Source organism: Borostomias antarcticus (genome assembly GCF_949987555.1).
Source record: "Borostomias antarcticus genome assembly, chromosome: 6".
Taxonomy (NCBI): domain Eukaryota; kingdom Metazoa; phylum Chordata; class Actinopteri; order Stomiiformes; family Stomiidae; genus Borostomias; species Borostomias antarcticus.
Window position 1 is genome coordinate 20,699,101 of NC_140239.1, and position 13,876 is coordinate 20,712,976.

The 13,876-nt window shown below is 46.7% G+C and overlaps 1 protein-coding gene across 1 annotated transcript; it reads right to left on the minus strand.

Moving 5' to 3' along the window:
* Positions 1–6,939: 6,939 nt before the first annotated feature.
* On the minus strand, positions 6,940–13,142 carry LOC311310342 (breast cancer metastasis-suppressor 1-like protein-A). Its single transcript, XM_084439793.1, has 10 exons — positions 12,926–13,142; positions 12,710–12,800; positions 12,357–12,484; positions 11,660–11,739; positions 11,315–11,411; positions 11,005–11,094; positions 10,412–10,476; positions 10,264–10,303; positions 7,193–7,319; positions 6,940–7,072 (listed from the first exon to the last, which is right to left on the minus strand). Exons 1-10 carry the CDS (start codon positions 13,053–13,055, stop codon positions 6,955–6,957), a joined length of 966 nt encoding a protein of 321 aa, XP_084295919.1. The 5' UTR covers positions 13,056–13,142; the 3' UTR covers positions 6,940–6,954.
* Between the last annotated feature and the right edge of the window lie 734 nt (positions 13,143–13,876).

The window sequence follows — 13,876 nt, forward strand, 5'->3', positions numbered from 1 at the left end:
TGGACTACAAAGTGCAGTAGTCAGTTTAGTGCAAGAATTGCAGGAGCCGGGGGAGAGAGTCAAAGGGGAACCTTGTTGATAAGGCTGATGGCCGTTGGGAAAAAGCTGTTCCTGTGTCAAACAGTTTTGGTCTTTGACGACCGCAGCCACCTGCCAGAGGGGAGCGATGTGAAGAGGCCATAGCCCGGGTGGGAGGGGTCAGCCATGATCTTTCTGGCCTGCTTCAATGCCCTGGAGTCGTGCAAGGCCTGGAGGGAGGGCAGGGCGCTGCCGATTACCCTCTCCTCGGAGCGTATCACCCGCCGCAAATTAGTCTTGTCCTTGAATGTAGCGGCGGGGAACCAGGTAGTGATGGAGGAGGTGAGGATGGACTAGATCATGGGTTCCCAAACTGTGAGGCGGGCCTCCCCTGGGGCGCCCCAAAGAAATTCAGGGGAGGCGCGGAGGGATGGTTAGGAGAAGAAAAAAAAAGGAAAAACATGTTTTTTATTTTTAAAATGGCTATAGTTTTTATGAATGAAATGTGATTTTAAAGGTCAGAAGATCGAAATAAATAATGGGAGAGATGTATCATAAAATTGTGGATAGTGCAGAGAGAGCCTCCCCCCGCAGGCATGAATGTATTGTGCGAAAACGTCATAACGTTAACTAGCAACATGTGCCACCGAGCTAACTTAGCTGTGTAACGTTATGGGCTAGCTAACGCTGCCTTGCTAAATGGACAAATTTGGGGGGTTGGGGGGACGCGGGTGTGTCACTGTTTTCAGAAAGGAGGCCCACATTGATAGAGTTTGGGAACCCATGGACTAGATGATTGAGGTGTAGAATTGAACCATCATGGTTTGCGGCAGGTTGAATTTTTTCAGCTGCCGCAGAAAGGATTTGGAGAGTTTCAGCTGAATATATTATCTAATCAATACATGACAGTTGTATAGTTTTAATGCAGAAATTAATACTAATATAATCTACAAAGACGTCCATATCTAATTTTGCAGGGGAGTTTGGCCTATTTTGTTAAAATGTTTGCTTCAGCGCCTGTCTGTGTTGGAGCATGGACATCATTTACTGTAACCCAAGACATTGTGTTTTCTAAAGCAACCCAGCGCAGACAGTGTTGTGGCTTGTGCATCGCCATTAGAGTTGTAAGGGGATCGCTTTGAACACTGCCACTTAAAGCTGCTATTTCATAAGGAAATGTGCAGTGGGACTGTCAGAGAAAGAGAAGAAGATAGGAAGAGAGAGAGGCAAGACACCAGAGAGTAAGGAGAGAAAGAGAGAGGGAGAGGACCCACCACCATCCACCCAACTCCCCCACCAACTACCAACCCCCCACCAACTACCAAACCCCCAAGAACCACCCCACGCTCCCACCAACTACTCAACCCCCCAAACACTACCAACCTCCCACCAACCACCCAACGCCCCCACCAACTACCCAACCCCCCACCCATTACCAACCCCCCACCAACCACCCAACGCCCCACCCACTACCAACCCCCCACCAACCACCCAACGCCCCCACCAAATACCCAACGCCCCACCCACTACCAACCCCCCACCAACCACCCAACGCCCCCACCAACTACCCAACGCCCCACCCACTACCAACCCCCCACCAACCACCCAACGCCCCCACCAACTACCCAACCAACCACCAACCCACTAACCCTCCCAAATGATGCTGGCATTAGGGTCAAATCACCCCCCTGGTCTTCTGGAAGGTTCGTATAGAGATAAGCAGCTGTACTATGTAGGCTATACAGTAAATGTCTCAATGTAGGCGAGAGTTAGGGTTATTTATGCAGGCTCTGTCTATGTAGGCTTTACAATAAATGCCTTGCTTCTGAAACCTGAGTCATGGCTTTATACGTTAGAGATGGTGTTAGGAGTTTAACTATGTGACCGAAGCTTAATCTCTATATGACCAGAGCTCAATCTCTATGTTTGAAATATTAGCCAATAATGATATGTGTCACTTGAGACTTACACCAAGTGAACTGACAGAGAGGGAGCTCTACAAAACAGAGTGCTTCTGTATATAGAACTGTTTGTAACAATAGAATAATCATCTGAAAAATAGATTCTATATAAAACCCTTTAGGGTTCTGAACAGCCCCTTATGGAGCTGAAAAGGTCCTATTTGGAACCGTGGGGTTCAGTATGGAACCTTATTTCAGAGGGTTCTTGTAGTCACGGCGCTGAAAATGTCTATGTCCATTTAGTAGAGTATGCACTGTAACCTCTGTCCTCTGACTCTACTCTAACAATAGCCCCAGGCAACCATCATATCTCTGGACACGGTCTCTCTAAAAATGCTGCTTAAGCACTGTCTTTGTACACCACACACCCCGCTGCCCTCCAGTGAGCTGGGCTGTCCATCAAAATGGGCCTGTGTGTGTGTGTGTGTGTGTGTGTGTGTGTGTGTGTGTGTATGTGTGCGTGTGTGTATGCGTGCGTGCGTGTGTGCCAAAGAAGAGATTGAAACACCCCAACCCGCTAAGCTGAGAACCACCTCATTAAACATGGCTCCTTGCCAGTATCCTCTCTTTTCTGTAGTGAGAAGAGAGAGAGAGGAAAGCACTGCGTGGTTTGTTGAAGGCTCAGAAGTCCTGTGTTTTCATGTCTCAGTGGTTTGTCAGAGGCCTGCTCAGAAGTCCTGTGTTTTCCTGGTGAAATAAGGACAGTGGGGAATTCCTCAGTGGAGGCGATCAGAAGATCAGAGCAGAGAAAGAGAGTACCTGTCTGAGATGTGCTCTGTCAGCATCCTGTCAACACGTCCAATTAGGACTGCAGCCAAACGGCTGGGTGTGCCTCCTCCTCATTCCACTCAAGTCTGCATCCAGTCCAACACACACACACACACACACACACATACACAGGCACACACGGATGCACATGCAAAGACAGGTGCGCACACATGCGCGCACACATGCGCGCACACACGCGCGCACACACACACACACACACACACACACACACACACACACACACACACACACACACACACACAACCTCTACAATATGAAAAAAAACATGAGGTGAATTCAGGCTGGAGTCGGTTGAAAATTTGACTGCATTTCCATATCAACCATGCTCTGAGCCTGTGTGCTTGGGTGGAGACGGTCAAATTGATACCTTTTACACAGTACGTAAACCCCATGGCTACAACACTGCCACCAGCTGGCTGGAACTAGAGGTTACAGGTGCTATTTTCCATATTACAGCTGTCATACTGCGGTGATATGCGTCTGGGTAAGAGGGTCAGTGTCACAGTCACCTGCCCAGTGAGAGGAAGCTGGTAGGTGATACTGATGGTCTAAAGTATCTTCTCCTCTCTGCCCTCCTCTCTTCTCCCTTCCTCTCCTCTTCTCTTTTCTCCCCTTCTCTCCTTTCCCTTCACACTGAGCAGGTGAAAGCAGTCCAACCGTGTTAGTGGTGTGTGTGTGCGTGTGTGTGAAAGAGAGATAGGTGATACAGCATGCCGGCTAATGGTGAATTCTAGGGCACTGCTACAGCGCCACTCACGTACACACCTAGAGAAGGCTAGTTTGGTCAGGAGTGTCACATGTCTGTGCCAAGCTGGAAACATTCAACCTGGAGGGCACAGTCCCTCTTCCATTCACAGGCCTGGTGAACACTTCCTTTCTCTGGCAATGAACACCTTCACTCGGTCTCTGTGGTGAGTTATGAAATCTTGCATTTTTAATTCTCTTATTTTACACAAACACCTCTCTCTCTCTGTATCCTTTTTCATTAGCACAGATCTAGAATCAGCTTTACTCTGCATAATCCACATGCCAGTCATTGGGAGAACTGAAAACATCTGATCTTCTAGTCTGTCCTTCTGGGTCCTGGGTTTTGGGTCCTTGGTCCTGTGCGTCTGATGGGTGCTGCTGAGTTCCATGTAACCAGAAGCAGAGGGTCACTGGGACCTGTTTACTGCAACACTGGTCCCTAATTAGGCCGGAAGTGTCACACTGCTCTGAATTATGTGTGTGCAGGTCACTTTCTGGGTACAAGCTTTTACATCTAGAACCAAGCTTTACACTGCATAATACACACACGGCCTAATTAGGCAGTAAACAGGTCCCAATGACCCTCCGCTTCAGGTTACTCATTAACTATACATGGAGCTCAGCTCAGCACCACTCACCTCCAATCAGAGACCCAGAACCCAGTACTCAGAACCCGCAAACCAGTACCCAGACCCCAGTACTTAGAACCACTCTGCCTTGAAACAGCCTCAGTGGTAAATACTCTGACAGTGGGAGAGAGAGAGAGAGAGAGAGAGAGAGAGAGAGAGAGAGAGAGAGAGAGAGAGAGAGAGAAGGAGAGAGAGAGAGAGACAGATTCACGCTGACTCAGAACCCTCTAGAGAGCTTCCCTGTGTAGACAGACAGTCCTGCGACTGCCTTTGATGCAGGGACGGGGATTTCTCTCGCCCCCCCCCCCCAAACCACCCCCTCACTGCCATGCAGCAGAAGCCGGCGGATGAGGCCAGTGAGCTGCCTGCGTGTCAAGCCCTGCCTCTACAGCACAACAGCCCCTGTCCAAGCCTTCATCAGCTGGGGGAGCCTCCTTCAGCAGAGTGCCCCAGATACAGACAGACCTCCTCCCTCTCTCGTCCAGCACCGCGCTGCGTCTGCGCTGTGGAGCTCTACTGACACCACCTGGCAGGAGGCGGGTACTGCATTGTGCACTGCACCAGGACTGACAGCCAACGACTACTGCAGGATAGGGGGGGAAGTGATAGGTCAGATGTTTTCAGTTCTCCCAGTGAGCATGATTGTTATGCAGAGCAAAGCAGATTCTAGATCTGTGCTCATGTAAAAGTGACCAAAAGTAGCCAATTTCCCGAGTTTTCTGCTCCGTTTTCTGACTAGAGGAGGGTGACGTTAGAGATATACGAGTGTATCCTGAATCGATCCCAATACGTGCTAATCTTCTGAGTGCCTCACTGGCAGAGACTATAGCTGATAGGCTGAACAGCACAGCAAACAGTCATCCATTATCAAACAGCCGTGCTCAGCGTTTTCACAATAAGCCAGGTGGTGAAGCGGGCATGCCTAGAGTAAACTTGGGGGTGACTTTGGGTTTGAGCACCGTCAGGCGATACTGCCTCTGCAGATTAATCCTAGGGGGTGGCCGGGTGCTTTGGAATGAAAAGATGAATCCACCTTGACCACCTGAGGTGAAGAAACTTCATTTGATAAAGCCAGATTGTTCTGGAGGCCCAGAGAGAACAGCTGACCCGGGTTAACCTGCGCCGCTGAGGACAGCTGGCCGGCTGACTCGGCACGAAGACAAGCAGACTTATTCATCACTACATGAGCAAACTGTGCAGTTGCAAGCGACAAGCCTCTGTCAGCTATCTGTTACAGAGGTGGGATCAGGCCTAGCCGGAACTATAGTCTTCATCACAGACCGCAGTGCTACTGTAGCAGGGCATGTTATGGAACAGTCTGTTGTGTGATCAAGTGACACTTCCGGTACAAAATGAAATACTTTATTCACTGTACATGCATTGGCACAATGTGAAAATGAGTGACAGAATCCTGTGTCCTTTTCTACAGACCATTTTTCTACCAAAAAAAAAAACTAAAAACTGATAAAACGTAAACATACTATTGTCAACTGATAGTAATGCAACATTTGGCTTTATGACGACTTAAATATCAATTATTTCATGATAATTCAGTTCTCTGAGTACAACACTGTTGGCAGTTGATAGTTTTGAGCAGATATAATGCTGAAAATGTTGGCAACGTCCACCTTCTCTCTCACACACTCACTCTCACATACATTCCCTTTCACAAACACACCACTCTCTCTCTCTCTCACACACGCACGCATTACTATTCAAATGTGCAACAGTGGAACCGGGCATGACGAGATTGTTCGTACAGTTGCCTCAATGTCAGTATCATTCTCGTCTGGCCTGGGCGCCGCTTCCTAACAGCGGGCTCAGGGGCCCCTACTGTCCAAGAGACTCGGAGGGTCTCAAACAGAACCGTTAACGTATCGAACTGAACCCATAACGGATGACGAAACGTGATGCTGTGTCCGTCCTGAATAGGTTTCTATCTGTGACTGGCAGGGGACGAGGGAGGGCTAAGTCAGTTGAGCTTGTCAGCGAGGCATGGTGGGTAATATACTAAGCGTAGTGTTTGTTTACAGGGGCCTGTGTGGCAGGACGGCATGGACACACGGCCTGGCTAATGCAAGCCATGTGACTCGCAGAGAGCGAGAGACATCCAGAGGACATTTTTGAGTCGTGTATAGGCCAAGCTAGCGGATACGTGGCGAAAGCAGTAGATGGGGGGGGGGTCTGCAGGCTCACAGTGAATTTAACAGTTTATCATTGCCAGCTCAGCTTTGCACAGAGGACAGACACACTACTGGCTGTGATTACAAGTGCCTTTGATTTAGGCTATCTAGTCCACTTGTAGTGGTGGGGTTGGCATTTCAGTACCGCTAAAAACAGTTGATTAGGGTGAAATGACCCTGTGGTGCAGCAGGTGAGCTGAATGAAACGTACACATTACAGTTTCCACTGGACCATACAGCTGGTTCCCATTCACCCGCTCATTCAGTATCCCACTTTGACAAGACCTTCTCACAGCTCAAACGAGAGTAAGGCTTCTCTCCGCGCTGACGGCTAAGGACTCGGGCATCATCTTTGTCAGGAAGGCACACACACGACGACGACGACGACGACCCCCCCACCCCCCCAGATCACAGCCAGCCATCCCTCCAATCAGCTTCCCTTTCAGCAGCACTGAATCTCCGGTCCAGAGAATGACGCCTGGTGGCATCGGTGAACATCGACATACAAACATATTTACACAAGGGTAAAACCATGATGTGGGGGGCAGGATCTGAGGCACTGGCAGGTTCCAGACAGCCCCCCACCCCGGGGGCAGAGTGTTGAGGGCTGGGCGGGCTGAGGGGACTTTAGGAGTTCTTGATGGTGTATTTGCCCTTCTGCAGCTGAGAGATGTAGAGCTTGGACTTGCTGCCGTCCAGACGTTTGAACCAGACCTCTTCGTGGTTGATGGTGGTGATGATGGCACTGGGGAGAGGTGGAAGAATAGCGGAGGATAAGACGTCCATAGAAGGGCGCACGCGCGCGCGCACACACACAAACAAACACACAAGTAATGCATATATGGAAGCACACGCGCATCCCTACCTGGTGGGGTATTCGTCCTTCCTGTTGATGCATATGGCCTGTCCTCTGCAGTACCACTGGCTGTCATAGAACAGTCTGCCGTCCTCCCATCTGGCCACATGGTGGTGTCTGTCAGGCTTCACAGGCACTGGAGGGGCCAGTGGGGGGGGAGGGGAGGAGGAGTGAAGACAGAAAGGACAAAACAGTGTGAGACCTGCTATCGCAAATCTGAAGAGTGTCATTTAGTGAAGCTGCTGATGCTAGGATGTATACTATGCTGGAATATAGTATGCTAAGAAGTACTATGCTGTGTTCTAGGAGGCTGTAGTATGCTGTGTTCTAGAGAGATGTAGTATGCTGTGTTCTAGGAGGCTGTAGTATGCTGTGTTCTAGAGAGATGTAGTATGCTGTGTTCTAGGAGGCTGTAGTATGCTGTGTTCTAGAGAGATGTAGTATGCTGTGTTCTAGGAGGATGTAGTATGATGCGTTGCAGCCCAAAGGCACGCCATCCATAAACCGCACCAGGCTATTGTCGCGACCAGTTATTCCCGCGATAACAGGCCCGTATGGACAGAGGCGCGCTCGATTCCATTCGATTGCTTAGCATGTTGGATAGCTTATAATCGGTACTTTAAATATTTGCTAATCTGAATTAATGCCTTTGAAATAGCCGAAGCAATATGATAAGTCGTTCAAAGGCATTCAAATTGCTTGTCGATTCATTCATTGTGAACATTGGACAGCTTATAATCATGAGTTTTAAGAATGTATTTGTCTTTGCTATATTAAAGATAAAATAAAATAAGACTATTAATATCCATGGGGGGATTTGGTTGTTACAGCAGCAGTGTGACATGAAAGGTAGGCCTTTTATTTAGCATAACCTACATAGCTTGCATATTAAAGTAACAAAACTTCATCAAATTCGTCATTCATTTCATTACTGTACATATAATAAAATACAATTAGGGCTGTAACGATTATGAATTTTGATTAACATTCAATTGTCCGAAAAATAATTGCGATTATTACAATAATTGTCAGAGTTGTTGATTGGGGGGGGTGCTCGCATCACACCACTAGGGCCCCTTGCCGATCTGGCACCCTAGGCGGCCGCCTACTTCGCCTATGCCACGGGCCGGCCCTGGCACTGATGCTCATGTCCGCATGATTTGAGTGAGAGTGTGTGTGTTTGTGAGAGAGAGAGAGAGAGAGAGAAAGGTTGATGAGAAGAAAGACAGACAGAGAGGGAGTGAGTGAGGGTGGGTGGGTGCCGAGTTCTGACTCATTTTTACCAGATAATGTAGGCCTAATAACACAAGTACTCAGCCTATGAAGTAAAACTGTGGTTTAAAACCACGCCTCTTTAATATCATGAATGTTAACAACATTTACATACAACATACATCCTCCTCAATAAAAAAAGCACTGAAAAACTAAGATTAAATTAAATTTGGAGTATACAAATAGCACATGAAGTGGACAATGCATCAGTGCTTCTTTACTTCTTTAATACAGTGTCTCTTGTCATTAGTTGCTATGAACGTATAGGACAAGTGCCAACAAGTTGAAGAATTCCATTGAACTAGGGTTGCTACCATATTAACTCTGCAACAGATTTGTATTTTATTTAAACGAAAAAAAAAGTTTTTTTTAATTTTTATTACATATTTTTCATAACCGCGGTCAGAAAAAATAACCGTGGTTTGACGATTATGTAATAATCGTTACAGCCCTAAATACAATAATTATTCTACTGGTTAGTGTGTTCTTCTCTGTGTAAATAAAGGCTTTAATGACAGAATCATAGATAAGAAGCCATCTCAAGTTCAAGGCCTTGAGAGCATTGTGCATGTTGTCATTGTGTCGATGTTGTGTTACCGTGCCACTCAAGAGCACCTGTTGAGGGTGGTGCGCCTACTGTGTACGATGGAGCACTTCATCCTACAGGATAACCTCCATGAATTGCTTATTATTCCTTCGACCTGCAGCATTAAGTAGCATACCTCATGCTGAAAAACTGCATTGACTGTATAATAACACAATGTGCCTTTGTATAGCCCAATATGACACTTTCTTTCCTATTGTAAGAGGTGGAGATATTTGAAGGAATAGAGAGAATGCCTATTTTCTACAGCATGTATATTTTGATGACCTGTGCCCTTTTAGAAAGTTATGAGAAAGAAACCAGCAGTTTCCCTTGGTGGTTATTTCTGCAATACAACTCACACCCACATGTATTAAACTATTTTTGTCTGTCCAACATTTGACGGTTTGCTGCTTAGTCACAATAAAGGTGGTGCTCAAGAAATTATATTGACCATTAGGCCCATATCCCTGTAAAAAGTTTAATTCTCCTTCTACTTTAGAACACATTTTGGGGTTCTGAGTCAGAACAGACTATTTTGCTTTCATAAACAGACGCTGTAAATAGACTTCCCTTGCCAGAGGCAAAAAATCCTCCTAGAACACATCAACAACTGGCCTTTTCATTTAGTAAATTGATTGAATCATTGATTTAAAACAGATAACAGACTAGACTCATTTCAGTTTTCTATCAAATCATGCATGTCAAAAGCATGACGCAGGAATGGACAGCCGAGGGAATAACAGGGACGCACCTTTGCAGTGACGCCCCTTTTTGGCATGGAACCTGTATTCTGTGTTCTAGGAGGATGTAGTATGTGTTCTAGGAGGGTGCAGTACGATGTGTTCTAGGAGGATGTAGTATGTGTTCTCGGAGGGTGCACTACGATGTGTTCTAGGAGGATGTAGTATGTGTTCTCGGAGGGGGTATTATGCTGTGTTCTAGGAGGATGTAGTATGATGTGTTCTAGGAGGATGTATGTGTTCTAGGAGGGTGTAGTATGATGTGTCCTAGGAGGATGTCGTATGATGTGTTCTAGGCCAATGTGGTACAGTATGATGTGTTCTAGAGAGATGTAGTATGATGTGTTCTAGGAGGATGTAGCATGTGTTCTAGGACGGTGTAGTATGCTGTGTTCTAGGGGGATGTAGTATGATGTGTTCAGGGAGGATGTAGCATGTATTATAGGAGGGTGTAGTATGATGTGTTCTAGGGAGATTCTCACCATCCCCCTTGACTCTGTGGGGTCCCAGCGATGCCATCGCCTGTGGGGCATACAGAACCAGACCAGCTCAAAGGTCAAACACCAGACCAAAATAAAACCACACCTCAAAACACACGGCATGACTTCACTTTGGTTATCTGACAAATACCTTTCTGATAGCGGTCCAGTCTTCAAGTATGTCCAGGTCTTGTAGCATGTAAACAATATATGGACGTTAACAGTGGTTAAGGTAAACGGACAAGGCATGATTGAAACTGTGGGGTGGAGGTTTGGTGTACTAACAAGCAGAGAAGAAGCCCTGATTACAGATATTTAATGCTGATATCTGATGGAATGTCACAAAATGCTTTTATACTGATCCCATAATAAATTGAAGATTTTGTACCGAGATAGTCTCAGAGCCAGACTCTCTACAGAGGGGAGAGTCTGGACTTCAGCTGCTTAGAATTTGTAAAAGGAAGTTCTTAAAAAAACGCTTCCAGTCCGGACTGTCTACTACTCTCTACGGAATTTTGACGGGATATCTGCCCGTTTTCCTCCCCAACTCCAAACAAAATTTCAGCACCTGAATACCAGACGTAGTAGACAATCCGGACCGGAGGTCGACTCGTCTGGCCCGCGAGACTAGTACCGAGAGGGAAGCTGGTAATGGCACAGACAGTCTCTTAATGTGACTGGACCCTCAGTGGAGCATCACATAACAGACGGACCAGAGAATGGAGGGATAGACAGAAAGGATATCGGAGACGACGACAGGCTTCTTCTTCTTCACTGGGCAGAACGGATCCTTCTTCTTATTCTTCCGTGAGTGCAACCCATCATTCCACAATTCTAGAATGCAACGAGACCGATCAAGTTAGAAAGACAGTAGTACGATTCCATCTGAGCGTCCGTCCAAACCATTTACTAACTATCAAAGTCATCCCTTTTTAATGCCAATGGAAAACTCCCAGTAAAAGCGATCTTTGACATATTTTCCTTTACCGCTTCCAGTGTGCACTGCTAGTAGTTCCGAGCATGTAAGTGTGTATAAATGCCCAGTCTCCAGTACCTGAGGTAATGTCAATACTGTGTCTGTCTTCCTCCAAACGTCTGATCTTCTCCTCCAGCTCACTCTGCACCGTGTCGAACAGGAGCAGCTTCTCGCTCTGGGAACATACAGTTAGAGGCTCTTGGGCCAACAGAATATCTAGACCCATGTACGCGTGCGTGCTGCTTGTACTGTTTTTGACATTGCCATTGTGCATGCGGAAGAAGGTTCTGTTTATACACTGCAGTGAAGTCCTGTTCTTGTATTTAAAAAAAAAATATATATATATATATATTTTTTTAAACATGGTCAATCCCACATATCTGACCTTTAACCCCAGACTGACCCACTGATTGGACTGCTCACCTCCCAGTGCTGGCAGGCAGCCTGGATCTCGCATTCGTACTTGTTCTTCACCGACTCCAAACACAGCTCACGATAGATCCCTGGAGACAAAACAGCATCCATCTTAGTAAGGCATCCATTCAGCCTCTACACACTTCAGGGGTCTTCGTTACCGAGAAAAGACACTTTCTTTCACCTCTACTGGGATCTATGAATAACAGTGTGGTCAGGGGAGATGAACTATAACCTAGAGTGCCTAAAGATTGTAGCCTTGTGAGGTCTGGGACACAGTTAAGGAGAGACTAGACTTAATTCAATTCAATAATTTATTAACCATGTCAACACTAAGTTGATAGGAATATGTCAGGTTCGCTCATCACATGAAACAAACATCAAAACAACAGCACACAATACATACAGTACAAGTAGTACAAACACATATAAAGTGCAGCAGGTGCCAAGCGCACCTGAGGTAGTTTTAGTACAAGTTCAGATGCCCGATAGTTTGGGGATATGTACTATCTCCAAATCGAGTTGCTCTGCATCTAACACTCCTGTATCTCCTTCCAGATGGGAGCAGATTAATTAAATGGTGAGCTGGATTAGAGGGATCAGATGTAATATGTTTAGCCTTCCTAACTATTCTGGTGGAGTAGATAGAAGAGTTCCAGTGTCGGAACATAGAAGCATTTGATCTAGAGCCTAGTGAGGGACTGACCGGCTACTTTAGTCCTGATCTGCATGTTCTCCTGAAGGTTGGCCAGGGGTTCCAGGTACTCCTGAGCACAGCCAGACATGACCTCCTGCAGCTTGATATCCACCTGGCTCAGCCTTTCCTTGTAGAGCCTGGGCGTGACACACACACACACACACACACACACACACACACACACAAACACACACACACACACACACACACACACACACACACACACACACACACACACACACACACACACGCGCGCGCACACACGCACAGTATCTTAATGCGTATGTAGGGCAGGTACCAGTCAGTATTCATACAGATTTTGCAGCGCAAAAGTAGAGAATAATTATCCAGCCACGTCTTACTGCTCTTTCAAGTCGGTGAACTGTTTCTCCAGGGTGGTCATTTCGTCCAGACATTCCATTCGTCTTCTCTCGCAGTCCTCGTCATCCATCTCTATGCGTGTGCACACACAACACAACACCTTTGAACAATCCGCAAATGCATTACCCAAGCGACTTTTGCGACACAAGAACAATGACCACAGCGTTGACAGGTTGCTGGCTGGCTCGAATCCCTACCGGAGCTGTCTCCATCTTCAGACACGGACGAACTGACCGTGTCCTCCTCGTCTGTGCTGCTGGCGTCTTGCTCGGGGAAATCGACCTCCATTTCCTCGTGATTGCTGTCCTTCTTGGAATGAACGGGCATTATGTTGTAGATTATCTGTGAAGTAAAGGACGATAAGGAGAGCTGGTTTGCTTATAAAGAACAGGACAGCTTAGGTTTGCCTCGAGATAGGACAGCTAACTTGCTAGCTGGCTAACTACACACAACTAAAACAGAGCGGACTGAAAACATGGCTACCAAATCCACCAATCAACTGGCTCTACCTCTTCCTCTTCTTCACTCAGTTTAATGGCGGATCGCGAACCAACCTAAAGTGCATACCGCCACCTACCATACCGGAGTAACATCAAGGCATATCGCACGTCAGGTTACAATATGAAGCAGGAAACCAGCTAAATCCGACGACCAATTCGTAGCTGCAAGAAAGACAACCAGGCCAGGTCAAGCCTGGTTTATGTGCGTGGCTGGCTTGTTTCTGTTCAGGACTGGTGGAATGGTAGCCCTTTTCAGTCCTGTAGTCGCATGCTCGCTCATGCCAGACTACAGTCCTTTCACCCTCCATTCACTTCGCCGTCTAAATAAATCGGTGTCGGCCTATTTAGGAGAGGCGCTCATAGTTACGTGTCAGATAAACATGAAACTTCACTTACCTAAGCAAAAGGGTCTATCTAAACAAATGCTGGGGTTTGAAGCCTCGGCGCTACCATTAAATAACTTAATTAAAGACGCGTTTTGTCCGAGTGAATTTATTTTTCCGAGGTAGTCTTCTTCTGTGGTGGTGGCGGTCTCTTTGAAGCTTCAACTTTTAACTTTCTCTCTAACTCACAGCTTGCATGGGGGCAGTGAATAGCACATGTGTCCCTAACTCCAAAGCTCTTAAAGAAATATTGACTATTACACAC